The 26,501-nt window shown below is 39.2% G+C and overlaps 3 protein-coding genes and 4 long non-coding RNA genes across 19 annotated transcripts; 1 reads left to right on the top strand and 6 right to left on the bottom strand.

The window, feature by feature from the left end:
• Positions 1–7: 7 nt before the first annotated feature.
• Positions 8–7,014, bottom strand: LOC124350271. 4 transcript variants are annotated; one of them, XR_006920629.1, is made up of 12 exons: positions 6,485–7,004; positions 3,562–3,834; positions 3,356–3,495; positions 2,979–3,288; positions 2,787–2,858; positions 2,457–2,696; positions 2,194–2,390; positions 2,007–2,126; positions 1,789–1,911; positions 1,111–1,271; positions 302–994; positions 14–194 (listed from the first exon to the last, which is right to left on the bottom strand). It is a non-coding gene; the product is annotated as an uncharacterized LOC124350271 (long non-coding RNA). The 4 variants fall into 4 exon arrangements; XR_006920630.1 differs by lacking the exon at positions 2,979–3,288 and having other exon boundaries at positions 8–194; positions 302–407; positions 6,485–7,014; XR_006920627.1 differs by lacking the exon at positions 2,979–3,288 and having other exon boundaries at positions 17–194; positions 6,485–6,998.
• Positions 7,015–7,210: 196 nt separating this feature from the next.
• LOC124349990 lies at positions 7,211–12,131 on the bottom strand. Of its 2 annotated transcripts, XR_006920339.1 has the most exons (9): positions 11,916–12,131; positions 11,051–11,854; positions 10,842–10,987; positions 10,602–10,737; positions 9,980–10,533; positions 7,950–9,259; positions 7,710–7,871; positions 7,482–7,620; positions 7,211–7,397 (listed from the first exon to the last, which is right to left on the bottom strand). XR_006920339.1 is itself a non-coding variant. In XM_046800954.1 (4 exons), the coding sequence occupies exons 1-2, from the start codon at positions 8,556–8,558 to the stop codon at positions 7,827–7,829; spliced, it is 654 nt and encodes a 217-aa protein (XP_046656910.1). In that variant the 5' UTR covers positions 8,559–9,272; the 3' UTR covers positions 7,230–7,397; positions 7,482–7,620; positions 7,710–7,826. The 2 variants fall into 2 exon arrangements, 1 of the variants encoding a protein (XP_046656910.1); XM_046800954.1 differs by lacking the exons at positions 9,980–10,533; positions 10,602–10,737; positions 10,842–10,987; positions 11,051–11,854; positions 11,916–12,131 and having other exon boundaries at positions 7,230–7,397; positions 7,950–9,272.
• Positions 12,132–12,253: 122 nt separating this feature from the next.
• On the bottom strand, positions 12,254–12,865 carry LOC124348454. Its single transcript, XM_046798673.1, has 4 exons — positions 12,691–12,865; positions 12,472–12,609; positions 12,310–12,410; positions 12,254–12,266 (listed from the first exon to the last, which is right to left on the bottom strand). Exons 1-4 carry the CDS (start codon positions 12,829–12,831, stop codon positions 12,254–12,256), a joined length of 393 nt encoding a protein of 130 aa, XP_046654629.1. The 5' UTR covers positions 12,832–12,865.
• Positions 12,866–13,564: 699 nt separating this feature from the next.
• On the top strand, positions 13,565–14,529 carry LOC124350368. Its single transcript, XR_006920847.1, has 4 exons — positions 13,565–13,727; positions 13,785–13,990; positions 14,146–14,345; positions 14,414–14,529. It is a non-coding gene; the product is annotated as an uncharacterized LOC124350368 (long non-coding RNA).
• Positions 14,530–14,604: 75 nt separating this feature from the next.
• Positions 14,605–21,635, bottom strand: LOC124350282. 8 transcript variants are annotated; one of them, XR_006920654.1, is made up of 12 exons: positions 21,098–21,328; positions 18,175–18,447; positions 17,969–18,108; positions 17,592–17,901; positions 17,400–17,471; positions 17,070–17,309; positions 16,807–17,003; positions 16,620–16,739; positions 16,402–16,524; positions 15,723–15,883; positions 14,914–15,606; positions 14,615–14,806 (listed from the first exon to the last, which is right to left on the bottom strand). It is a non-coding gene; the product is annotated as an uncharacterized LOC124350282 (long non-coding RNA). The 8 variants fall into 8 exon arrangements; XR_006920649.1 differs by lacking the exon at positions 17,592–17,901 and adding an exon at positions 21,364–21,635 and having other exon boundaries at positions 14,616–14,806; positions 21,098–21,257; XR_006920650.1 differs by lacking the exon at positions 17,592–17,901 and having other exon boundaries at positions 14,618–14,806; positions 18,175–18,263; positions 18,332–18,447.
• Positions 21,636–21,842: 207 nt separating this feature from the next.
• Positions 21,843–23,968, bottom strand: LOC124349991. The gene is made up of 4 exons (XM_046800955.1): positions 22,563–23,968; positions 22,323–22,484; positions 22,095–22,233; positions 21,843–22,010 (listed from the first exon to the last, which is right to left on the bottom strand). Exons 1-2 carry the CDS (start codon positions 23,169–23,171, stop codon positions 22,440–22,442), a joined length of 654 nt encoding a protein of 217 aa, XP_046656911.1. The 5' UTR covers positions 23,172–23,968; the 3' UTR covers positions 21,843–22,010; positions 22,095–22,233; positions 22,323–22,439.
• An 812-nt stretch (positions 23,969–24,780) lies between these two features.
• Positions 24,781–26,487, bottom strand: LOC124350377. 2 transcript variants are annotated; one of them, XR_006920860.1, is made up of 5 exons: positions 25,664–26,487; positions 25,455–25,600; positions 25,215–25,354; positions 24,921–25,146; positions 24,781–24,836 (listed from the first exon to the last, which is right to left on the bottom strand). It is a non-coding gene; the product is annotated as an uncharacterized LOC124350377 (long non-coding RNA). The 2 variants fall into 2 exon arrangements; XR_006920859.1 differs by having other exon boundaries at positions 24,781–25,146; positions 25,664–26,486.
• Between the last annotated feature and the right edge of the window lie 14 nt (positions 26,488–26,501).

The raw sequence follows: 26,501 nt of genomic DNA, 5'->3' as shown, positions 1-26,501 counted from the left end.
TAACCAATCCAATAAAAAATATAGATGATTTGTTATCTATAGATTATGAAACTTTTTAGTATTGGGCCTGTGGTATTAATTCGATATTCCTTGGGCTTGTTCGCTCTACCAAATAAAAATGTCCATAAAGAATTTCTGGAGAAATGAGTTCAAAGGGTGCAACTTTTTCAACAATTTAACGAGCAATTTCCCTCCTTTTCCGTCACACATGAATTAAACAAAACAATGAATTTACAATTGCAATTAAATTTTCAAAATTTGTTTATATCAATGTTATTGGCTACCGTCTACATCAGCTTACTAAGAGGGTACAACCACACTCTCAACGGGATGGCCGTGCTGGCCAGGTGATCCATGACTTTCCTGCAGGCTTGGTACTGCTCGCCGACGTCCTTCAAAGTCCAGCACTGCAAGTTTAACGGAATAAGGCGGCCGTCTTCATCTTCTTCGTCCAGTTCTAGTTGATTTCGGCCATTCAAAAGTCCGTTGGCAAAGTAGTGGGCGTAGTCGTCTTCCTCCCTGGAACTTTTCGGATGTGGGCCGAGTTGAGGAGAGAAAATGCAGAAGGCCTCCAGGCCGTAAGTGACCGCTACAACGACGTGAGTGGCCTGGCTCTTGATGAGTCTCTCTGGCCGGCAGATAATTTCCAGGCTAGTGGGGTCGACTGAGACTTTCCTGCTGGAGGAACGACAATGGATTGCCACTTCAGAGCCGAGATCAAACAATCCCATTGTGGAATCAGATCGGGTACTGCCAAGCTCCTGCCAATGAAGGGTGTAACAGTCCAGCCATCAAACTCATGGCCGAGTGATTGTCCATTCCCAAATCAGACAACAAGGTGGTCCCAGATTCATCATCATCAATATCGTCTTCTTCTTCACTCATTTGCTCGGCCACAATTGAATGAACTTTGACAGTTTCTTTCCGTTCTGTTATTTTGACAGTGGCCAGACAAGAAACATCACTTGGATCCCACAGACCGACAGACGCATATCTGCAACCAAATTTCACGTTATTATCTTAAATTTCGCTGAATAATTATCCATCTTAAAAAATAAACATTCGAATTTGACGTTCTGTGAAGAAAGAAAAGTTAAACTTTTTACTTACTGGGTACAATGACGTCTTCAATGTGATTGTAGAGAGTGCCGATGGAAAAATTACGGCCAAGAGCAATCATTTTTAATAGTATCGAGTTTGTTAAACATGATGGAAAACCGGTTGAGAACTGAGCATTTGCATTACACTACGACAGATCACGAAATAATAAACTGAATCCAAAAAAATCAAACGTCAGATTTTGTTGTCGTCTGCCATCACGACACTTGTCATTAGCGGAGCTTCAAAGAAACACTTATGGCGTTTGTTTGAACACTACTATGTTTAAAAAAAAATTCTCACATTCGATATAGATTAATTGTAAAACAAAAAAAACATAAAATCATTGGTTATTTTATCTACACTATCTGTGCCTTTCCTACTTTACGTTTGTGATATAATTTTATGACAATATCGATGAGAGATTAATTTTTAAGACTCGATTTGATAAGCAAACAAAATCACGTAATATGCATAAATAACTGTATTTTTCAACTTTTCATATTTAATCTCTTATCTGTTTTTTTTATATGGTAATTCTCTTTTCAACCTTTACATAATACCCTCGTGAAACAATTCAAGATAATTTGTGAATGCAAAACAACAAAGCAACAATAACATTTTACCAAAATCTCACCAGCAATGTACAATATGCCACTTAATCTTCATCGCGCCATCCAATCATGTTACCGGATGCACGGCACGGCAGTGTTGTGCTTTGGTACCCGCCATACCCAGGAAACATCGGTACACCAGTGGTCGACCCAGCCATCAACGATACGACACCCAACTTCAGCACGACGCCATAGTTTACTAGACAATTAATAAATTTAAACATTAATAAATAATAACTGACACAAATAGAAAAAAAGTTGAGTTGATTCACAATTCCATGGAAAAATATTTACCTTTATTAAAACTTGTAATGCGACGAAGAATGAAATTGGTGACTATTCAAGAATGAATAGTGCATGGCAGTTGCTGTAACGGAGTTGCTCACTCGTCACCTTTTCTCTCCTTTAATACGACTAGACAAGAAATAATTTTTATATTTAGTGGTTGGCATATTAAAACTCCACGTAACAGAATATTTACCCATGATGTGTAGTGATGTAGTACTGCGGTGCCCTGGTGGTGTAGTAATTAGTGGCCTCGGTATTGTACTCAGGCGCTTTGGTGTAGTATTTCGGGGCAACATAAGTAGTGGTGTAATAGTCTGAGCCTTAGCACTGCAGTTGCTGTTGCCGTATCGGAGATGCACACTCGACTGATTTATTTCCCATTATATACGACTAGACAACAAATAATTTAGATATTCAATAATTGGCATATTTAAAACTCCGTCATAGAATATTTACCCATGATATGTAGTTGTGCAGTACAACAGTGCCATGGTGGTGTAGTACTTGGGAGCCTCGGTGTAGTAAGCTGGGGCAGCATACGTAGTTGTGTAGTACTCCGGTGCCTTGATTATGTAGTACTTCAGAGCCTCGGTGTAGTACTTGACCCCTTGGTAGCGTAGCTCGGGGACGAATAATACTTCGGGGATTTGGTGTATTAACTTGGGGCAGCATAAGTTTGGTGTAATAATCTGGAGTCTTGGTGGTATGATACCCGAAAAAAGTTAAATCGATTCACAAGTCTTTTACTGAACGGACAACCCCATGTAACAACAAATTCTTACTCACGATTCAAACTGATTATAATAAGAGAGGAATGCCGTTGGTAACTACTAGTAAGTAGTAACAGCAGCACGACGCCTTAATTAACCGGACAAAAAAAAAATAATCATTATTATTCAGTTATGGTAGCCTACTGGGAGATTAACAAAGAAAAATTTGGAATGACTCACAACTACATGTAAAATACAGAAAATCTACCCATGATTGAAAACTGGTAACACGATGAAGAATAAAGTTGATGACAAACAGTGCACTGCACTGACTGCAGTTACTGTTGTCGTGCAGAGATGCTCATTCGACTGATTTCTTTCGACTTTTCTCTCTCCTTTTATTCTATTTTTCCTCGCCCTGACCCACCTCTTAACCCTTGCGGCTATTGTACCTGCTTGATGAATGATGAAACACGTGTCATTCTCACCCAACCTCTACACCACCATATGCCAGTTTTACGTAATGTTTCTCGTAACCTTCATCGTGACCTGTCTGCAGGCTGCTTACGTGCAAACAACTCAACGAAGACATGCAAAAAATGTAACGAATCTAAAACTCCTCACATATGTTGACTGCAAAGTTACCTCGAGTGTGAGTGAGGATTCCCCAGAGTCCAGCTATTATTCCAAACTGATATCAAGACGTCACAAAAGGCCAGTAGCTGCAACCAGCACTAACTCCATTGAACACAAGAACGAAATTCATAACCTTCGTGTTTGCAGATCTGTTGGAAAGAATAAAATGATTATTGGCTATGGATTTAAAAGAAATAAAAATGTTTTCTCTTTACATGTCTGCACTCATGTACATATATTCATGTACAGATCTGGTACATGTACATTGCAGGTTATTCACTTCACACTCTTCATGTCACTGAAACTATAAGTAGCGATGGGACAAATTTCTCTATGTTATTTACAAATTTACTTATGAGAAATAAACTCTACCTATCCCTCAGCCTCAGCTGGGTTGCCTCTTAAACAGAAGTAGAAACAGCCATAACAACAAACATGCTGTTGCAGGTTACACCACCAAACTGCAAGATTCAGAAAAGATCCTATGGCTCATGAGCAAGAATAATACCTATGTTACATGAAATTCTGAATTGTAACAGTTGGGTAGCAGTAATGGGAAAATACCTTTTTTCGGCACATTTTTATTCCACTATAAACAAGCACAATATGTGTGCTTCAAACATGAGTTTTAGGCTTTTGACAGCATGAAGATCTAATGGATGGAAAGTGACTGAGCGGCTAAGTAAACTTGTTGAGTTGTTGGAATGACTGACAGTCTGACTCTGACAGTATGAATCTAGAATTTGAAGAAATAAGTTATTAAGTTCAGAAAATAAGGATACTAGGTCAAGATTTACCTACATAAAATACGAAGTTCAATTTGGTATTTGAAATCACAGGAATATAAGTATAAATTAGCAACAAGTTGTTTCGCCCATTTCGCCCCATTTGTCGTTTCACGATGTAAGAACTAAGAAGCATGAAGTGCAGATTATAGGCTGCATTTCCTGATTATTCATAAATAAATGGTAAACATTCAGCAAAATTAAAAAATAAAAAGTTAAACTGCCTTTTGGTAATTCCCATGATGTAAAACGTCGAAGAGACAATGTTTACTTTTTACTCAAGTGTCTGGACTGTCTGCACTCTGCAGGCGTCTGCAATAAATGTCACATTATCAAACCAGCTAAACACCATCTAGCGAAGAAAGAAACAAATACGGAAGCTGCCATCTAGCAACTAGCGGTTTATTTAAAAAAATGAAAAAAATGGCAAAGCTGTGCAGTATTTGAAATTGAAATAAGGATAATCAATGGGCGACAAAAACTTTCCGACTTAGCCAATAGCCATCAAGCAATTATTATTATTTTTTGAAGGCAATATTGAAAGGCTGTGCAATATTTTAAAAATAAGATAATCAACGGGCGACCAAAAACTTTCTAACTTTGCAATGAATTTTTTAACTCACAAATTAGTACAAATTTTGTAATTTGCTAACTGAATGGTCGTCATGATGTCGCCCATTTGGCAGTACTAACTACTAACACACGGAGTACAGTATATATTTTAAGTAGTTATAAGTACTTATGCGTTTAACCGTTTAAAATAAAAATTTAATAAATTCTTAATCAAAAATGAAATTCATCAGAGAAAGATTTCTTCCAGCCTCAGTAATAAATAATAAAAATGAAATCTATGCTAAAAATGGCTAAAAAATTTTTTGCTAGTGCAAGGTTTTGAACTGAAAGACTAAAAGGTTTCTGTAGAAGATAAGTTAAGTCAAAGATAAAAACATTTTCATTTTCAAAGATAAAAACCGAAAACAAACAGACAATATGATTTTGAATTTTGAAAAAAATATGATTTTGTCAAAAATCGGAATTCTTTGTTAATTAGAAAAACCAACAAAATTTTATCCAGTATTTATTCAGGTCAGGTACAACCGTACAGTACGCCCTAGTCTATGTCTTTTACAACGTTACAAGTGTATTAGTCCATCTAGTGGGATACAAATGTAGTCCAATGTGATTCTATCGTAAACAACCATAGCCTCCGAAGATGATGACATAGCGATGCATCATCGCTCATTACAGTACCAAGCATGCACAGTGCCACCCTTGGCAGGAAACACATGATGGCTGTTAATGAGAAAGCATACCGAGCTGGAGAGTACCTATCTTCGAATTCCAGTCGCTCTAACCGCTAGGCTACGACCGTCATATATAAAGTAAACTTTGAGCCTGCACTTTGTAGGTTCTAGATGGATATTGTATTTTATATTGTATTATTTATATTGAAATACAATATACCAAATAAAATGTCCTTAAAGGGTTTTTTGGAGTAAATGCGCCCCAGGGGTGCATCTTTTTTAAAAAATTATAGAATAACGAGCAATTTACTAATTTACCTCCTTATCCATCTTGATTTTGTTTTTCTAGTTATATCAATGGTTGAATTTGAACTGCTACATGAAAAAAAAACAACAACAATAGATTGCAATTGTTCACAATTCCACCACATTTTATAATCACCATACACTTCAGTTAACCCGTTGGCTGCCACGCCATACGGGGTTGCTCTCTACGCGCCACGTCTGAAAGATCCATGACCAAGGTGGGACTTGCCATTGCTGACAAGTCCGGGCTGACATGGTGAAAGGAGAAGATGGGAACGCACACCCCCTAGAATCCATCACCGAATCGACAAGGGGAAAGTCCCTATGGTGCACTGGCGCCTTGCGGTGAATCTTGGGCTGGAGCGACTGTCCGACCCCGTGGCATGTAAACCACGAGACCGAACAGCGCAGCCCGTCCTAAGGAGCTAACACAGGGGAGAACAAAGGTGTGGGCAGCCAACGGGTTAACTAACACTAACGCAAACGAAATAATACCAACAAAACGATGACCCACGTTGATGACGAGTCTCGGAGCCGGTCGGTTATTTACAAATTCTATACTCTATGCTATTTACAAATTTACACAAATTTACTGATGAGAAATAAACGCTACTTATCCCTCAGCCTCAGCTGGGTTGCCTTCTAAACAGAAGTAGAAACAGCCATAACAACAAACATGCTGTTGCAGGTTACACCAACAAATTGCGAGATTCAGAAAAGATCCTATGGCTCATGAGCAAGAATAATACCTATGTTACATGAAATTCTGAATTGTAACAATTAATAGCAGTAATGGGAAATACCTTATCTCGGCACATTTTTATTCCACTATAAACAAGCACAATATGTGTGCTTCAAACATGAGTTTAGGCTTTCGACAGCATGAAAATCTAATGGATGGAAAATGACTGAGCTGCTAAGTCAACTTGTTGAGTTGTTGGAATGACTGACAGCAGTATGCATCTAGAATTTGAAGAAGTAAATTAATGAGTTTGTGTTTTGAGTTGTGTTTTAAGAACTTTTTAGGGGACTATGGTATTAATTCGATATTTCTTGGGCTTCGCTCTACCAAATAAAAATTTCCACAAAGAGTTTTCTGGAGTAAATGCACCGAAAATTTAACGAACAATTTCTCTCCTTTGGACAGTTAAGTAAAGTAAAGCCGTAAACTGTACGTGAATGAGTTAAAATATAGGAAAACAACTGACTGACTGAGGAGTGAGGAATGAGGAGAACTAGCAGAAAGAAATGAATCCCCTACTTTTTCGCCATCTAGCGAAGAAAGAAACAAATCCCGAAGCCGCCATCTAGCAACTAGCGAATTATTTAAAAAAAAGTGAAAAAATGACAAAATTGTAAGGCTGTGCAGTATTTGAAATAAGGATAATCAATAGACAAAAACTTTCCGACTTAGCAACGAACTTCCAACTTGCAAATTACTAATAATTTTGTAATTGCCAAAAGAAAGGCCGCAATGTGATGCTACAATCTTTAAGCAAAAATGATCAAAATTATTTTTTCCCTCAGAATTCTTCTGATTGAGATTATATATAATAAAGCATAACAATCAACAAATAATACCAATGGTCTAGTGCGTTTGAAATAAAACATGAAATCGATGCTGAAAAAAGTTTTTTCTAGAACGGATAAACTTTATGGCTAATCTCTGATTGTCCAATCGGTCTAATCTCTTTGATACCAGGAGACTGGTCAATCCTATAAAACAATTGGCAAATCAACATTAGCGTTGAACATTTCAACAGTAAATATAATTATGTTGTTTTATTGATTAACAAGTACCTTTGCAGACTTCACTGGATTTCTTCCGGCCAAAAACCCGGTTTACAAGAGCAAGCTGATCCATCTTCTTCGGCTTGACACGATTTTTTGGGCTCTTAAACAGGCATTAGGGTCTCCCACGATGCAGGCGTCGATCCGGCTTGTTATGAAAGAGAAACGTGATGCGTTAATAAACAGTTGTTTTCTTCATTTTTTTTATACAGCTGCAAACAACGAATCAATGCATACAGTCCAAGAAGAGTCATGGATGGTCTTCTAATAAGTAAAGCAGTGGGCCGATTGACAACAACCGGTGCTGCAGCTACCGGATAACTTAGCCTGGGCGGAGCTGCCGGTCGAACTGGCTCAACAGGGCTCTCCGTTTAAGCGTAACCGTATCCAATGGCTCATCTAAATGGGTGGATCGATTAGAAATATGTAGAAAATTCAAAGTCCATAAAACAAAAGATTTATCTAAGTAAAGTTTACCGGTGCTGGTTTTGGCATGGCGGTCGCTTGGACCATCGGTTCGTTCCCGTCGACTGTTTCCGTTGGAAAGAGATTAAAGTATGTTTTGCGGCCGTCAATCGAAACGTATTCATCGGATTCCACCGAAGCAGGTGATTGTAGGCCTCCGTGAACATTGTCGATGTCAACCGGAATGACGTAAGGCCTTCCGTTGTTGACGGGCGGCGAGGATCCGCCGAAATTCTGGGCAGCGGTGACGACCAGTTCGAAGGTATCGCCGTAGGTTCCGTGCGGTTGAATGTTGTCGCTGGTGATGACGTCAACGTCGCCGTAACCGTTGGCCGGAGACAAATATTCGTCGTGGAAGACTTGACCCGGACGGCCAGACGGCAGTGGGGGCGTGTATCTGTTACTGTCGGGCAGTTGAAGGACATTAGGAGGAGTGCCGGCCTCCAATTGAGGCACAGTGGACGGCGTAGGCCAGCTTTGAAGGACGGACAAAAAGGAGGAGATATCACAGGAGTAAAGCATCGCAGGCAATGATGAAGACATCACTGGCGGAACAAGAGACGGGCCATCCAACGGCAAAAGGCCGCTCGACGAGCTTTCGTCCTCGATGGACGGTTGCATTATAGAAGAGATATCGATCGACGATTACTCGTGAACTAGGATGGTAGTCGATTTCGGTAGCGGTAACTGTGTTGTTGTCGTTGTTATTTTTGTTATTGTTGCTGCTGTCGTTACAACTGCAACCACCGTAGGGTGACGGACACTGGAGTCTTCAGGAAAAAAAAAACTGATAAAGTCGTTTCGATAATGTGTGGGATGGCTGGAGTTTCGGTCAAATTGATTGCAGGAAAGTTGTTGGGTAACGGACTCGGATTCGTTTGAACGGTCGACGATGTCTCGGTGGTCAAAGTCACGAGAGCGGGCAGAGGGGATTCGGACACGAGCGGGTTCGTAGGAGGCCAGGGCCGATTGGGCGAGACGGGCGGAAACAGCTGAATGGGAAACGGGATACCAGAGGTGAACGGAAGTCCCTGCACCTTCTGTCCAGTCTGCGGCAGTTTGGGTGGGAAGACGGGGGGCCTTAACGGCACACCGAAAGGCAACGATTGACCGGGTTTGCCGGCCGAGTTGCCCAACTCCAGCGGGATAGCCTCAAAGGGCACTTGAGCGATGCGTGGCGGTGCCCGATTGTTGATTCGGGTCGAGTGCGGAGCCAACATTTGCGGTCTCAAGAGAGTGGGCAGCGGCGACGGCAGCGGCGACGACAGCGGAGCGTTCATCCCGTGCCAGCAGCAATTCCATGTTTTCCTCAATTTTCTCTCCTAAAACAAACAAGAAAAAAAAATGATAAGTACTATTTGAGGAATGAATGTTGGAAATGGACGAAACATGCTACGAAAATACTTCCTCAAGGTCGCTGGATAACAGTCTAATACATCATGCCACCAGTCAAGATAATTGGGAAAAAAATACCACAGTTATTCATCGTACTTGAATATTTTTAACGAGAGAGTAGCGAAAACGAACAAAAGCGAATCAATTTTCCGTTCGTGCAGAGACTACAAGCGAAAGGTATGAAAGTAAAATAGAAAGAAATTTGCTCGTATGAATAACAATTGTCATCTGCCGCATCCGCATGACAAAGCTGATCCAGCGCAGCTAGCTGTCACTGGCTCACAACAATACAATTCGATTTTCTTTTTTGTCGAACACATAACCAAAATATGCAAATCGCTTTTCCCGCATTCTTGGAATTCCATTCTTCTTTTATCATTGTAAAATTCGAATAAAAAAAAAGATTGTATCAAACCACATTTTGTGTCGGTTAACATATTTTGTAGTAAAATCTTCTTTCTTGAAAAATTTTATCGATTCTCGATCGAAAAAATAACAGAATCGAAAGCGCCAAGTTCGGTTGTGCGTTTGATATCAAACGGTTCCTTACACAGTGTTAAAGAGATGGGTCACACACGTATACCCATCATTAGAGTTGAAGAAGCCAATAATAACGGGAAGAAAAAATATAACGAAAAGAAGCTTACTGCTGGTATTTTGTTGAGTATTAAGGGACGGATGAATCAAATTGCAATATCATCAGGAAGAGTAAGAAGTGTGGTGCCCCCTAGCAAAATTTCTCCAATATGTTAGTCCAACAAAAACACGAATGAATATATTCTCTGATGACCCAACTTATTCTTAAGCCTATAAGCAGGAAAAGTGATCCAACATAATTACTTCAATTGCTGTTGTATTTCTTCGTGGGATGAGATGTACAGCAACTGCAGCCTACAGATTACAAGACATTTTATGAGTGCACTTTAGGCCACAAGAGCAGACTTGACCAAATTTAAATTTCTCACTAAAAATTACGTTAAATTAATGCATAATTGTTGGCATTCAGCAACCTTGAAGAATCTAAACTAAAACTACTCTTTTCATTTCATGATGGAAAAGTTTAAGACTTTGAATGCAAGCATTCAAAGTCACCTTCACTGGTCACCTGTCACCTTCCTGGTCTTCAAATAACATTCGCAAACAACTAGCGCCAATTCCATTGGCTGTAAAAGAGAAAATGAATTATTTTCTCTTCCCAGATCTGATACTAATAATAATAAACAATTATTGGATTTTGTTACAAGAAAAATTTTTTTTGTTTCCTCTTACTTTGTGTTTTTAACCTTTGGTATAATTAACAATATGTATTCCATTGATCTCTTTTTTTCAGCCCTTTATCTCTTTCGTGCCATATTGAAGTTGATTGCTGGTCGAATGTTGTGCCAGGCAGAAGATGAGCATCATCCTAGCTAAAATTGAGTGCATGACAGGCAATAGCAAGCAACATTAGGCGAATAGTTCCTAGAAAAAGTACTCTCCTTATTGTAGAAAAACGATCGACATAATTACCTCAACTGTTGTATTTCCTCATGGAATGAGACGTACAGCAGCTACAGCCTACACTGCCAAGAGAAGACTTTCGTGACAGCAGTGTTGGCCACGAGAATAGGTGATTCACTGATTTGGCCTATAGTTGAAATTATAGGCTACTTGACCTGTAAATTCACAAATAAATAGTTAGCATTCAGCAACCTTGAAGGATCCAAACTGAAACCTACCTTTTCCATTCTCTTAAAAGAAATGTCGAAAACTTGAAATACAACAATGGATTTCGCTCAGCGTCTCGAAAATGCTCGAAAACAAATTGCCGATATAATTCCTCACAAAGGCAATCGCCATCTGGTAAACATAAGTTTAACCATGTAGCGACAGAGAACAGATCGCTTAGAAGATTGCTCAGAATCCACGAACGATTAAAATAAACGCGATTTGAAATAAAATGTCGAGCGCTAAAATCCAAACGTGACGCAGAAGATTTCATTCGGATACTTTAAATTTGTACAACACTACAGAAGACGAGACGGGAATAAACGTCAAGGGGACTAACAGTTTTAAGAGAATTTGGAGTTCTAATCGGTCAGTTGAGAACTTCGTGACGGTCAAAACTTGAAAAAACAAAAACAAAATAATGCCTGAATTTGAAATGTAGGGTTGTCGGCATCACAGTGGGTTGTTCGAAAGTCAGAATCGTAAAAAAATTATGAATTGTCCACATAGGTCGGAACATCGTACCAAAGAAAATCAGCTCTTCCACTGAACTCGGTAGTTTTGCACCATTCACGAATTCCTTCTTCATCGTCGTCTTCCTCCGAGTAGTAAACACTATAATTGTTCAATTACGTTAGTTAAAAAAAATAGGTTAGATAAAGAAACACAACTTGCCTGTAGCGGCTTCGCTTTGTTTCGATCATCAGTTTCTTGTATGCAGCTCTTTCAATTCTCTGCGTCGAGTCAGCGACGGATTCTTCCAGTTTAGGCCCGTCGTTACTTCCAGTTCCTTGAATCCTCATTCCATAAGACATCTATAAAATACAAATTTATATAACTGAAATTGTGAGAATCTACTTCTTCCGTAGATCTTACCGAAACACAACGAGCTGAAGAGTCGTAATTAGTTTCACGGCTAGTGCTAGGCATTCCAGATCTGGACGGCACGTTTACATCAGCAGTAAAACCAGAGCTACCGCGAAGGATGGAATTTGGCTGGGCCAATTTGGGAAGTGTACGCCTGGCCGGCGACACCTTCAAAATGGCACCGAACATGCGTTGATTGTTCAGACGTTTCATTGCTTTTAGAGCATCTTTGTTCTTTTCGAAGTGTACAAAAGCAAAATGTTTTTTGATTACGATGCGAGTGATAATCCCGTACTCTTGAAACATTTCCAACAGAATACTCTTGGTGAAAATCTTCGGAAAATAATTCACGTGAAGTTGCTAAATTGATAACAGAAGTGATCGTAACGTTAAAAAGTAACACCTTCGTGTAAAGAGAAATAGTCTTACGTTGGTTTCGAATTCCTCTAGTGGATCTCTGAACTGAACTCTCTTATTAGCACATCGGCTGTCTTCAACGCGTACCTAAAACGAATGAAAACAATAATATTATACTGAACTAAAAGGTTAGGCAAAAGAAAATTACTTCTCTCGGTGTTTGCTGGCGCACTCTCGGATCCAATGGCAGCCTTTCGTTGTTCATGGTTAAGAATTTCTCTCGTGAGCCTCTGAACATAACTCTCCTTTCAGTACTTGAATGCCTGCTACTTTCTTCAACGGTTACCTAAATGACAAAAGAAAACAATATAGGATCAGAAGGTTGCACGAGTACTTTCAAATCAGAAGGTTGCACAAGTACTCTTACATCAGAAGGTTTCACTTGCACTCTGGGATCAGTGCATATTCTTCGATCACCAGGCATCCTTTCCAGTGGAATCTGTACAGGGCAACTTTCTGTTGGTTTGTGCTGCACAAACGGCTTCAATTTCCAACCGGTACTTTCCATTGTTATCTGATGTAATGAGGATAAAGATAGTGCAACACATTAAAAAACATACATGGTTAACTAGAATTAAATATGCAACTTGCCTAGAAGACGCACGAGCAATACCGACTTTAATAAGGATTTGTCGAGTAGCCAGTAGGCCAGTAGCCCTGAGACTGATCACTAGAAATGCTCACCGTGAAGTAAAAGACTAGCAAAATAACATAAAAATAGCATAAACAAACTTTGTTACATATGTAAGCTACAGTAACACACAACTCACGAAAATTAATCTCGTAAATTATTCAGCAAACTTTACGTCAACTTTAGTTTACGTCGTCACGAATCAAATACTAAAACAAACATTAGGGAAGGGATTCCGATAAGCAGTCCAATTCGTTGGTTGTAATTCCCTAAACACAACGTGCTTTCCTTCAAAAATAAAAAAAATAATATCTGGAATCACTAGAATATTTTTTCTTTACAGTACAAGTTTTTATTGTAGTTTTGTTTTTGTTATTCTCTATCAGGTAATGGTATAAATGAAAAAAAAGAATGTAGCAATCGTTTGACGAAGTATTCAGGGATTATTCTGCCTCTGTCAGGGTGACATTTATTGCAGACTCCTGCAGAGTGCTGACACTGAGTAAAAAGTAAACATTGTCTCTTCAACGTTTTACATCATGAGAATTACAAAAAGGCAGTTTAACTTTTTATTGTTTAAGGTTGCTGAATGTTAACCATTTATTTATGAATAATCAGGAAATGCAGCCTATAATCCCTATAATCTGTACTTCATGCTTCTTACATGTTACATCGTAAAACGACAAACGGGGCGAAATGGGCGAAACAACTTGTTGCTAATTTATACTTATAGTTCTGTGATTTCAAATACCAAATTGAACTTTGTATTTTATGTAGGTATATCTTGACCTAGTGTCCTTATTTGATTAACTTATTTCTTCAAATTCTAGATGCTACTGTCAGTCATTCCAACAACTCAACAAGTTGACTTAGCCGCTCTGTCATTTTCCATCCTGTCCATTGATCTTCATGCTGTCAAAAGCCTATAAATGCTGCCTAAGTGATTTATAATCTCATTCCCACACGGGACAAACTCTCCACAAGACCATACTTGCAAACAATCTTGTGCTCTTGTTAAATTATTTTCTAAATCAAAGTAAGTTTTACTAATGGTTTAGACAAACAAATTGGATATTTACACATTTTTTGTTATGCCTCAAGTACATAGATATGTAGAATTTCAATTTTTTAGTGTGATCTACCACAATTGACAAACCTTTCTTGCTGAAATATTTTCCTTTTCCTTTTTAGATGCCCGGAGAAGTTCAAATGGAAGCCGAGACTTTCGCATTCCAGTCCGAGATTGCTCAGCTTATGAGCTTGATTATCAACACCTTCTAGTTGATCTCCAACTCCTCAGATGCCCTAGACAAGATCCGTTATGAATTCCTGACTGACCCAAGCAAGTTGGACAGAGGCAAGGATCTTGGAATCAAGATTCTCCCCAAAAAGTTACCGATCAATTCCAATGAGAAAGTTGCCGTATTCCATATATTTATAACTTAATGTGTCCGGTTAGATTTGCAATTCCGCCCATGAAGAAAAAAACGTTTCTGGGCCGTTTGATTGACATCAGTTACAGACAGCACACGGCAAAAGCCGAAAAAATGGTGAGAACGTCCTCCCATCATAATCGTGGCCATTTTAAAATAAAACTTGTATTTTCTTAAGTGAGATTAAAAAAGAAGGGTGAAATTAAAAGAATTGAACTTAATTTATAACCAATCCAATAAAAAATATAGATGATTTGTTATCTATAGATTATGAAACTTTTTAGTATTGGGCCTGTGGTATTAATTCGATATTCCTTGGGCTTGTTCGCTCTACCAAATAAAAATGTCCATAAAGAATTTCTGGAGAAATGAGTTCAAAGGGTGCAACTTTTTCAACAATTTAACGAGCAATTTCCCTCCTTTTCCGTCACACATGAATTAAACAAAACAATGAATTTACAATTGCAATTAAATTTTCAAAATTTGTTTATATCAATGTTATTGGCTACCGTCTACATCAGCTTACTAAGAGGGTACAACCACACTCTCAACGGGATGGCCGTGCTGGCCAGGTGATCCATGACTTTCCTGCAGGCTTGGTACTGCTCGCCGACGTCCTTCAAAGTCCAGCACTGCAAGTTTAACGGAATAAGGCGGCCGTCTTCATCTTCTTCGTCCAGTTCTAGTTGATTTCGGCCATTCAAAAGTCCGTTGGCAAAGTAGTGGGCGTAGTCGTCTTCCTCCCTGGAACTTTTCGGATGTGGGCCGAGTTGAGGAGAGAAAATGCAGAAGGCCTCCAGGCCGTAAGTGACCGCTACAACGACGTGAGTGGCCTGGCTCTTGATGAGTCTCTCTGGCCGGCAGATAATTTCCAGGCTAGTGGGGTCGACTGAGACTTTCCTGCTGGAGGAACGACAATGGATTGCCACTTCAGAGCCGAGATCAAACAATCCCATTGTGGAATCAGATCGGGTACTGCCAAGCTCCTGCCAATGAAGGGTGTAACAGTCCAGCCATCAAACTCATGGCCGAGTGATTGTCCATTCCCAAATCAGACAACAAGGTGGTCCCAGATTCATCATCATCAATATCGTCTTCTTCTTCACTCATTTGCTCGGCCACAATTGAATGAACTTTGACAGTTTCTTTCCGTTCTGTTATTTTGACAGTGGCCAGACAAGAAACATCACTTGGATCCCACAGACCGACAGACGCATATCTGCAACCAAATTTCACGTTATTATCTTAAATTTCGCTGAATAATTATCCATCTTAAAAAATAAACATTCGAATTTGACGTTCTGTGAAGAAAGAAAAGTTAAACTTTTTACTTACTGGGTACAATGACGTCTTCAATGTGATTGTAGAGAGTGCCGATGGAAAAATTACGGCCAAGAGCAATCATTTTTAATAGTATCGAGTTTGTTAAACATGATGGAAAACCGGTTGAGAACTGAGCATTTGCATTACACTACGACAGATCACGAAATAATAAACTGAATCCAAAAAAATCAAACGTCAGATTTTGTTGTCGTCTGCCATCACGACACTTGTCATTAGCGGAGCTTCAAAGAAACAACTTATGGCGTTTGTTTGAACACTACTATGTTTAAAAAAAAATTCTCACATTCGATATAGATTAATTGTAAAACAAAAAAAACATAAAATCATTGGTTATTTTATCTACACTATCTGTGCCTTTCCTACTTTACGTTTGTGATATAATTTTATGACAATATCGATGAGAGATTAATTTTTAAGACTCGATTTGATAAGCAAACAAAATCACGTAATATGCATAAATAACTGTATTTTTCAACTTTTCATATTTAATCTCTTATCTGTTTTTTTTATATGGTAATTCTCTTTTCAACCTTTACATAATACCCTCGTGAAACAATTCAAGATAATTTGTGAATGCAAAACAACAAAGCAACAATAACATTTTACCAAAATCTCACCAGCAATGTACAATATGCCACTTAATCTTCATCGCGCCATCCAATCATGTTACCGGATGCACGGCACGGCAGTGTTGTGCTTTGGTACCCGCCATACCCAGGAAACATCGGTACACCAGTGGTCGACCCAGCCATCAACGATACGACACCCAACTTCAGCACGACGCCATAGTTTACTAGACAATTAATAAATTTAAACATTAATAAATAATAACTGACACAAATAGAAAAAAAGTTGAGTTGATTCACAATTCCATGGAAAAATATTTACCTTTATTAAAACTTGTAATGCGACGAAGAATGAAATTGGTGACTATTCAAGAATGAATAGTGCATGGCAGTTGCTGTAACGGAGTTGCTCACTCGTCACCTTTTCTCTCCTTTAATACGACTAGACAAGAAATAATTTTTATATTTAGTAGTTGGCATATTAAAACTCCACGTAACAGAATATTTACCCATGATGTGTAGTGATGTAGTACTGCGGTGCCCTGGTGGTGTAGTAATTAGTGGCCTCGGTATTGTACTCAGGCGCTTTGGTGTAGTATTTCGGGGCAACATAAGTAGTGGTGTAATAGTCTGAGCCTTAGCACTGCAGTTGCTGTTGCCGTATCGGAGATGCACACTCGACTGATTTATTTCCCATTATATACGACTAGACAACAAATAATTTAGATATTCAATAATTGGCATATTTAAAACTCCGTCATAGAATATTTACCCATGATATGTAGTTGTGCAGTACAACAGTGCCATGGTGGTGTAGTACTTGGGAGCCTCGGTGTAGTAAGCTGGGGCAGCATACGTAGTTGTGTAGTACTCCGGTGCCTTGATTATGTAGTACTTCAGAGCCTCGGTGTAGTACTTGACCCCTTGGTAGCGTAGCTCGGGGACGAATAATACTTCGGGGATTTGGTGTATTAACTTGGGGCAGCATAAGTTTGGTGTAATAATCTGGAGTCTTGGTGGTATGATACCCGAAAAAAGTTAAATCGATTCACAAGTCTTTTACTGAACGGACAACCCCATGTAACAACAAATTCTTACTCACGATTCAAACTGATTATAATAAGAGAGGAATGCCGTTGGTAACTACTAGTAAGTAGTAACAGCAGCACGACGCCTTAATTAACCGGACAAAAAAAAAATAATCATTATTATTCAGTTATGGTAGCCTACTGGGAGATTAACAAAGAAAAATTTGGAATGACTCACAACTACATGTAAAATACAGAAAATCTACCCATGATTGAAAACTGGTAACACGATGAAGAATAAAGTTGATGACAAACAGTGCACTGCACTGACTGCAGTTACTGTTGTCGTGCAGAGATGCTCATTCGACTGATTTCTTTCGACTTTTCTCTCTCCTTTTATTCTATTTTTCCTCGCCCTGACCCACCTCTTAACCCTTGCGGCTATTGTACCTGCTTGATGAATGATGAAACACGTGTCATTCTCACCCAACCTCTACACCACCATATGCCAGTTTTACGTAATGTTTCTCGTAACCTTCATCGTGACCTGTCTGCAGGCTGCTTACGTGCAAACAACTCAACGAAGACATGCAAAAAATGTAACGAATCTAAAACTCCTCACATATGTTGACTGCAAAGTTACCTCGAGTGTGAGTGAGGATTCCCCAGAGTCCAGCTATTATTCCAAACTGATATCAAGACGTCACAAAAGGCCAGTAGCTGCAACCAGCACTAACTCCATTGAACACAAGAACGAAATTCATAACCTTCGTGTTTGCAGATCTGTTGGAAAGAATAAAATGATTATTGGCTATGGATTTAAAAGAAATAAAAATGTTTTCTCTTTACATGTCTGCACTCATGTACATATATTCATGTACAGATCTGGTACATGTACATTGCAGGTTATTCACTTCACACTCTTCATGTCACTGAAACTATAAGTAGCGATGGGACAAATTTCTCTATGTTATTTACAAATTTACTTATGAGAAATAAACTCTACCTATCCCTCAGCCTCAGCTGGGTTGCCTCTTAAACAGAAGTAGAAACAGCCATAACAACAAACATGCTGTTGCAGGTTACACCACCAAACTGCAAGATTCAGAAAAGATCCTATGGCTCATGAGCAAGAATAATACCTATGTTACATGAAATTCTGAATTGTAACAGTTGGGTAGCAGTAATGGGAAAATACCTTTTTTCGGCACATTTTTATTCCACTATAAACAAGCACAATATGTGTGCTTCAAACATGAGTTTTAGGCTTTTGACAGCATGAAGATCTAATGGATGGAAAGTGACTGAGCGGCTAAGTAAACTTGTTGAGTTGTTGGAATGACTGACAGTCTGACTCTGACAGTATGAATCTAGAATTTGAAGAAATAAGTTATTAAGTTCAGAAAATAAGGATACTAGGTCAAGATTTACCTACATAAAATACGAAGTTCAATTTGGTATTTGAAATCACAGGAATATAAGTATAAATTAGCAACAAGTTGTTTCGCCCATTTCGCCCCATTTGTCGTTTCACGATGTAAGAACTAAGAAGCATGAAGTGCAGATTATAGGCTGCATTTCCTGATTATTCATAAATAAATGGTAAACATTCAGCAAAATTAAAAAATAAAAAGTTAAACTGCCTTTTGGTAATTCCCATGATGTAAAACGTCGAAGAGACAATGTTTACTTTTTACTCAAGTGTCTGGACTGTCTGCACTCTGCAGGCGTCTGCAATAAATGTCACATTATCAAACCAGCTAAACACCATCTAGCGAAGAAAGAAACAAATACGGAAGCTGCCATCTAGCAACTAGCGGTTTATTTAAAAAAATGAAAAAAATGGCAAAGCTGTGCAGTATTTGAAATTGAAATAAGGATAATCAATGGGCGACAAAAACTTTCCGACTTAGCCAATAGCCATCAAGCAATTATTATTATTTTTTGAAGGCAATATTGAAAGGCTGTGCAATATTTTAAAAATAAGATAATCAACGGGCGACCAAAAACTTTCTAACTTTGCAATGAATTTTTTAACTCACAAATTAGTACAAATTTTGTAATTTGCTAACTGAATGGTCGTCATGATGTCGCCCATTTGGCAGTACTAACTACTAACACACGGAGTACAGTATATATTTTAAGTAGTTATAAGTACTTATGCGTTTAACCGTTTAAAATAAAAATTTAATAAATTCTTAATCAAAAATGAAATTCATCAGAGAAAGATTTCTTCCAGCCTCAGTAATAAATAATAAAAATGAAATCTATGCTAAAAATGGCTAAAAAATTTTTTGCTAGTGCAAGGTTTTGAACTGAAAGACTAAAAGGTTTCTGTAGAAGATAAGTTAAGTCAAAGATAAAAACATTTTCATTTTCAAAGATAAAAACCGAAAACAAACAGACAATATGATTTTGAATTTTGAAAAAAATATGATTTTGTCAAAAATCGGAATTCTTTGTTAATTAGAAAAACCAACAAAATTTTATCCAGTATTTATTCAGGTCAGGTACAACCGTACAGTACGCCCTAGTCTATGTCTTTTACAACGTTACAAGTGTATTAGTCCATCTAGTGGGATACAAATGTAGTCCAATGTGATTCTATCGTAAACAACCATAGCCTCCGAAGATGATGACATAGCGATGCATCATCGCTCATTACAGTACCAAGCATGCACAGTGCCACCCTTGGCAGGAAACACATGATGGCTGTTAATGAGAAAGCATACCGAGCTGGAGAGTACCTATCTTCGAATTCCAGTCGCTCTAACCGCTAGGCTACGACCGTCATATATAAAGTAAACTTTGAGCCTGCACTTTGTAGGTTCTAGATGGATATTGTATTTTATATTGTATTATTTATATTGAAATACAATATACCAAATAAAATGTCCTTAAAGGGTTTTTTGGAGTAAATGCGCCCCAGGGGTGCATCTTTTTTAAAAAATTATAGAATAACGAGCAATTTACTAATTTACCTCCTTATCCATCTTGATTTTGTTTTTCTAGTTATATCAATGGTTGAATTTGAACTGCTACATGAAAAAAAAACAACAACAATAGATTGCAATTGTTCACAATTCCACCACATTTTATAATCACCATACACTTCAGTTAACCCGTTGGCTGCCACGCCATACGGGGTTGCTCTCTACGCGCCACGTCTGAAAGATCCATGACCAAGGTGGGACTTGCCATTGCTGACAAGTCCGGGCTGACATGGTGAAAGGAGAAGATGGGAACGCACACCCCCTAGAATCCATCACCGAATCGACAAGGGGAAAGTCCCTATGGTGCACTGGCGCCTTGCGGTGAATCTTGGGCTGGAGCGACTGTCCGACCCCGTGGCATGTAAACCACGAGACCGAACAGCGCAGCCCGTCCTAAGGAGCTAACACAGGGGAGAACAAAGGTGTGGGCAGCCAACGGGTTAACTAACACTAACGCAAACGAAATAATACCAACAAAACGATGACCCACGTTGATGACGAGTCTCGGAGCCGGTCGGTTATTTACAAATTCTATACTCTATGCTATTTACAAATTTACACAAATTTACTGATGAGAAATAAACGCTACTTATCCCTCAGCCTCAGCTGGGTTGCCTTCTAAACAGAAGTAGAAACAGCCATAACAACAAACATGCTGTTGCAGGTTACACCAACAAATTGCGAGATTCAGAAAAGATCCTATGGCTCATGAGCAAGAATAATACCTATGTTACATGAAATTCTGAATTGTAACAATTAATAGCAGTAATGGGAAATACCTTATCTCGGCACATTTTTATTCCACTATAAACAAGCACAATATGTGTGCTTCAAACATGAGTTTAGGCTTTCGACAGCATGAAAATCTAATGGATGGAAAATGACTGAGCTGCTAAGTCAACTTGTTGAGTTGTTGGAATGACTGACAGCAGTATGCATCTAGAATTTGAAGAAGTAAATTAATGAGTTTGTGTTTTGAGTTGTGTTTTAAGAACTTTTTAGGGGACTATGGTATTAATTTGATATTTCTTGGGCTTCGCTCTACCAAATAAAAATTTCCACAAAGAGTTTTCTGGAGTAAATGCACCGAAAATTTAACGAACAATTTCTCTCCTTTGGACAGTTAAGTAAAGTAAAGCCGTAAACTGTACGTGAATGAGTTAAAATATAGGAAAACAACTGACTGACTGAGGAGTGAGGAATGAGGAGAACTAGCAGAAAGAAATGAATCCCCTACTTTTTCGCCATCTAGCGAAGAAAGAAACAAATCCCGAAGCCGCCATCTAGCAACTAGCGAATTATTTAAAAAAAAGTGAAAAAATGACAAAATTGTAAGGCTGTGCAGTATTTGAAATAAGGATAATCAATAGACAAAAACTTTCCGACTTAGCAACGAACTTCCAACTTGCAAATTACTAATAATTTTGTAATTGCCAAAAGAAAGGCCGCAATGTGATGCTACAATCTTTAAGCAAAAATGATCAAAATTATTTTTTCCCTCAGAATTCTTCTGATTGAGATTATATATAATAAAGCATAACAATCAACAAATAATACCAATGGTCTAGTGCGTTTGAAATAAAACATGAAATCGATGCTGAAAAAAGTTTTTTCTAGAACGGATAAACTTTATGGCTAATCTCTGATTGTCCAATCGGTCTAATCTCTTTGATACCAGGAGACTGGTCAATCCTATAAAACAATTGGCAAATCAACATTAGCGTTGAACATTTCAACAGTAAATATAATTATGTTGTTTTATTGATTAACAAGTACCTTTGCAGACTTCACTGGATTTCTTCCGGCCAAAAACCCGGTTTACAAGAGCAAGCTGATCCATCTTCTTCGGCTTGACACGATTTTTTGGGCTCTTAAACAGGCATTAGGGTCTCCCACGATGCAGGCGTCGATCCGGCTTGTTATGAAAGAGAAACGTGATGCGTTAATAAACAGTTGTTTTCTTCATTTTTTTTATACAGCTGCAAACAACGAATCAATGCATACAGTCCAAGAAGAGTCATGGATGGTCTTCTAATAAGTAAAGCAGTGGGCCGATTGACAACAACCGGTGCTGCAGCTACCGGATAACTTAGCCTGGGCGGAGCTGCCGGTCGAACTGGCTCAACAGGGCTCTCCGTTTAAGCGTAACCGTATCCAATGGCTCATCTAAATGGGTGGATCGATTAGAAATATGTAGAAAATTCAAAGTCCATAAAACAAAAGATTTATCTAAGTAAAGTTTACCGGTGCTGGTTTTGGCATGGCGGTCGCTTGGACCATCGGTTCGTTCCCGTCGACTGTTTCCGTTGGAAAGAGATTAAAGTATGTTTTGCGGCCGTCAATCGAAACGTATTCATCGGATTCCACCGAAGCAGGTGATTGTAGGCCTCCGTGAACATTGTCGATGTCAACCGGAATGACGTAAGGCCTTCCGTTGTTGACGGGCGGCGAGGATCCGCCGAAATTCTGGGCAGCGGTGACGACCAGTTCGAAGGTATCGCCGTAGGTTCCGTGCGGTTGAATGTTGTCGCTGGTGATGACGTCAACGTCGCCGTAACCGTTGGCCGGAGACAAATATTCGTCGTGGAAGACTTGACCCGGACGGCCAGACGGCAGTGGGGGCGTGTATCTGTTACTGTCGGGCAGTTGAAGGACATTAGGAGGAGTGCCGGCCTCCAATTGAGGCACAGTGGACGGCGTAGGCCAGCTTTGAAGGACGGACAAAAAGGAGGAGATATCACAGGAGTAAAGCATCGCAGGCAATGATGAAGACATCACTGGCGGAACAAGAGACGGGCCATCCAACGGCAAAAGGCCGCTCGACGAGCTTTCGTCCTCGATGGACGGTTGCATTATAGAAGAGATATCGATCGACGATTACTCGTGAACTAGGATGGTAGTCGATTTCGGTAGCGGTAACTGTGTTGTTGTCGTTGTTATTTTTGTTATTGTTGCTGCTGTCGTTACAACTGCAACCACCGTAGGGTGACGGACACTGGAGTCTTCAGGAAAAAAAAAACTGATAAAGTCGTTTCGATAATGTGTGGGATGGCTGGAGTTTCGGTCAAATTGATTGCAGGAAAGTTGTTGGGTAACGGACTCGGATTCGTTTGAACGGTCGACGATGTCTCGGTGGTCAAAGTCACGAGAGCGGGCAGAGGGGATTCGGACACGAGCGGGTTCGTAGGAGGCCAGGGCCGATTGGGCGAGACGGGCGGAAACAGCTGAATGGGAAACGGGATACCAGAGGTGAACGGAAGTCCCTGCACCTTCTGTCCAGTCTGCGGCAGTTTGGGTGGGAAGACGGGGGGCCTTAACGGCACACCGAAAGGCAACGATTGACCGGGTTTGCCGGCCGAGTTGCCCAACTCCAGCGGGATAGCCTCAAAGGGCACTTGAGCGATGCGTGGCGGTGCCCGATTGTTGATTCGGGTCGAGTGCGGAGCCAACATTTGCGGTCTCAAGAGAGTGGGCAGCGGCGACGGCAGCGGCGACGACAGCGGAGCGTTCATCCCGTGCCAGCAGCAATTCCATGTTTTCCTCAATTTTCTCTCCTAAAACAAACAAGAAAAAAAAATGATAAGTACTATTTGAGGAATGAATGTTGGAAATGGACGAAACATGCTACGAAAATACTTCCTCAAGGTCGCTGGATAACAGCCTAATACATCATGCCACCAGTCAAGATAATTGGGAAAAAAATACCACAGTTATTCATCGTACTTGAATATTTTTAACGAGAGAGTAGCGAAAACGAACAAAAGCGAATCAATTTTCCGTTCGTGCAGAGACTACAAGCGAAAGGTATGAAAGTAAAATAGAAAGAAATTTGCTCGTATGAATAACAATTGTCATCTGCCGCATCCGCATGACAAAGCTGATCCAGCGCAGCTAGCTGTCACTGGCTCACAACAATACAATTCGATTTTCTTTTTTGTCGAACACACAACCAAAATATGCAAATCGCTTTTCCCGCATTCTTGGAATTCCATTCTTCTTTTATCATTGTAAAATTCGAATAAAAAAAAAGATTGTATCAAACCACATTTTGTGTCGGTTAACATATTTTGTAGTAAAATCTTCTTTCTTGAAAAATTTTATCGATTCTCGATCGAAAAAATAACAGAATCGAAAGCGCCAAGTTCGGTTGTGCGTTTGATATCAAACGGTTCCTTACACAGTGTTAAAGAGATGGGTCACACACGTATACCCATCATTAGAGTTGAAGAAGCCAATAATAACGGGAAGAAAAAATATAACGAAAAGAAGCTTACTGCTGGTATTTTGTTGAGTATTAAGGGACGGATGAATCAAATTGCAATATCATCAGGAAGAGTAAGAAGTGTGGTGCCCCCTAGCAAAATTTCTCCAATATGTTAGTCCAAGAAAAACACGAATGAATATATTCTCTGATGACCCAACTTATTCTTAAGCCTATAAGCAGGAAAAGTGATCCAACATAATTACTTCAATTGCTGTTGTATTTCTTCGTGGGATGAGATGTACAGCAACTGCAGCCTACAGATTACAAGACATTTTATGAGTGCACTTTAGGCCACAAGAGCAGACTTGACCAAATTTAAATTTCTCACTAAAAATTACGTTAAATTAATGCATAATTGTTGGCATTCAGCAACCTTGAAGAATCTAAACTAAAACTACTCTTTTCATTTCATGATGGAAAAGTTTAAGACTTTGAATGCAAGCATTCAAAGTCACCTTCACTGGTCACCTGTCACCTTCCTGGTCTTCAAATAACATTCGCAAACAACTAGCGCCAATTCCATTGGCTGTAAAAGAGAAAATGAATTATTTTCTCTTCCCAGATCTGATACTAATAATAATAAACAATTATTGGATTTTGTTACAAGAAAAATTTTTTTTGTTTCCTCTTACTTTGTGTTTTTAACCTTTGGTATAATTAACAATATGTATTCCATTGATCTCTTTTTTTCAGCCCTTTATCTCTTTCGTGCCATATTGAAGTTGATTGCTGGTCGAATGTTGTGCCAGGCAGAAGATGAGCATCATCCTAGCTAAAATTGAGTGCATGACAGGCAATAGCAAGCAACATTAGGCGAATAGTTCCTAGAAAAAGTACTCTCCTTATTGTAGAAAAACGATCGACATAATTACCTCAACTGTTGTATTTCCTCATGGAATGAGACGTACAGCAGCTACAGCCTACACTGCCAAGAGAAGACTTTCGTGACAGCAGTGTTGGCCACGAGAATAGGTGATTCACTGATTTGGCCTATAGTTGAAATTATAGGCTACTTGACCTGTAAATTCACAAATAAATAGTTAGCATTCAGCAACCTTGAAGGATCCAAACTGAAACCTACCTTTTCCATTCTCTTAAAAGAAATGTCGAAAACTTGAAATACAACAATGGATTTCGCTCAGCGTCTCGAAAATGCTCGAAAACAAATTGCCGATATAATTCCTCACAAAGGCAATCGCCATCTGGTAAACATAAGTTTAACCATGTAGCGACAGAGAACAGATCGCTTAGAAGATTGCTCAGAATCCACGAACGATTAAAATAAACGCGATTTGAAATAAAATGTCGAGCGCTAAAATCCAAACGTGACGCAGAAGATTTCATTCGGATACTTTAAATTTGTACAACACTACAGAAGACGAGACGGGAATAAACGTCAAGGGGACTAACAGTTTTAAGAGAATTTGGAGTTCTAATCGGTCAGTTGAGAACTTCGTGACGGTCAAAACTTGAAAAAACAAAAACAAAATAATGCCTGAATTTGAAATGTAGGGTTGTCGGCATCACAGTGGGTTGTTCGAAAGTCAGAATCGTAAAAAAATTATGAATTGTCCACATAGGTCGGAACATCGTACCAAAGAAAATCAGCTCTTCCACTGAACTCGGTAGTTTTGCACCATTCACGAATTCCTTCTTCATCGTCGTCTTCCTCCGAGTAGTAAACACTATAATTGTTCAATTACGTTAGTTAAAAAAAATAGGTTAGATAAAGAAACACAACTTGCCTGTAGCGGCTTCGCTTTGTTTCGATCATCAGTTTCTTGTATGCAGCTCTTTCAATTCTCTGCGTCGAGTCAGCGACGGATTCTTCCAGTTTAGGCCCGTCGTTACTTCCAGTTCCTTGAATCCTCATTCCATAAGACATCTATAAAATACAAATTTATATAACTGAAATTGTG

Source organism: Daphnia pulicaria, chromosome 7 (genome assembly GCF_021234035.1).
Source record: "Daphnia pulicaria isolate SC F1-1A chromosome 7, SC_F0-13Bv2, whole genome shotgun sequence".
In the NCBI taxonomy this organism is placed as follows: domain Eukaryota; kingdom Metazoa; phylum Arthropoda; class Branchiopoda; order Diplostraca; family Daphniidae; genus Daphnia; species Daphnia pulicaria.
Note: the sequence above shows the minus strand (reverse complement) of the source record. Positions and strands in the feature narration are given on the sequence as shown.

Coding starts and splice junctions, on each gene's coding strand:
- LOC124349990 (XM_046800954.1), bottom strand. CDS start 8,558: ATGCAACCGTCCATCGAGGACGAAAGCTCGTCGAGCGGCCTTTTGCCG. Junction 7,872..7,949: donor CCATGCCAAAACCAGCACCG/GTAAACTTTACT, acceptor CCACCCATTTAG/ATGAGCCATTGGATACGGTT.
- LOC124348454 (XM_046798673.1), bottom strand. CDS start 12,831: ATGGAAAGTACCGGTTGGAAATTGAAGCCGTTTGTGCAGCACAAACCA. Junction 12,610..12,690: donor TGCAAGTGAAACCTTCTGAT/GTAAGAGTACTT, acceptor TTTGTCATTTAG/GTAACCGTTGAAGAAAGTAG. Junction 12,411..12,471: donor GCCAGCAAACACCGAGAGAA/GTAATTTTCTTT, acceptor CATTCGTTTTAG/GTACGCGTTGAAGACAGCCG.
- LOC124349991 (XM_046800955.1), bottom strand. CDS start 23,171: ATGCAACCGTCCATCGAGGACGAAAGCTCGTCGAGCGGCCTTTTGCCG. Junction 22,485..22,562: donor CCATGCCAAAACCAGCACCG/GTAAACTTTACT, acceptor CCACCCATTTAG/ATGAGCCATTGGATACGGTT.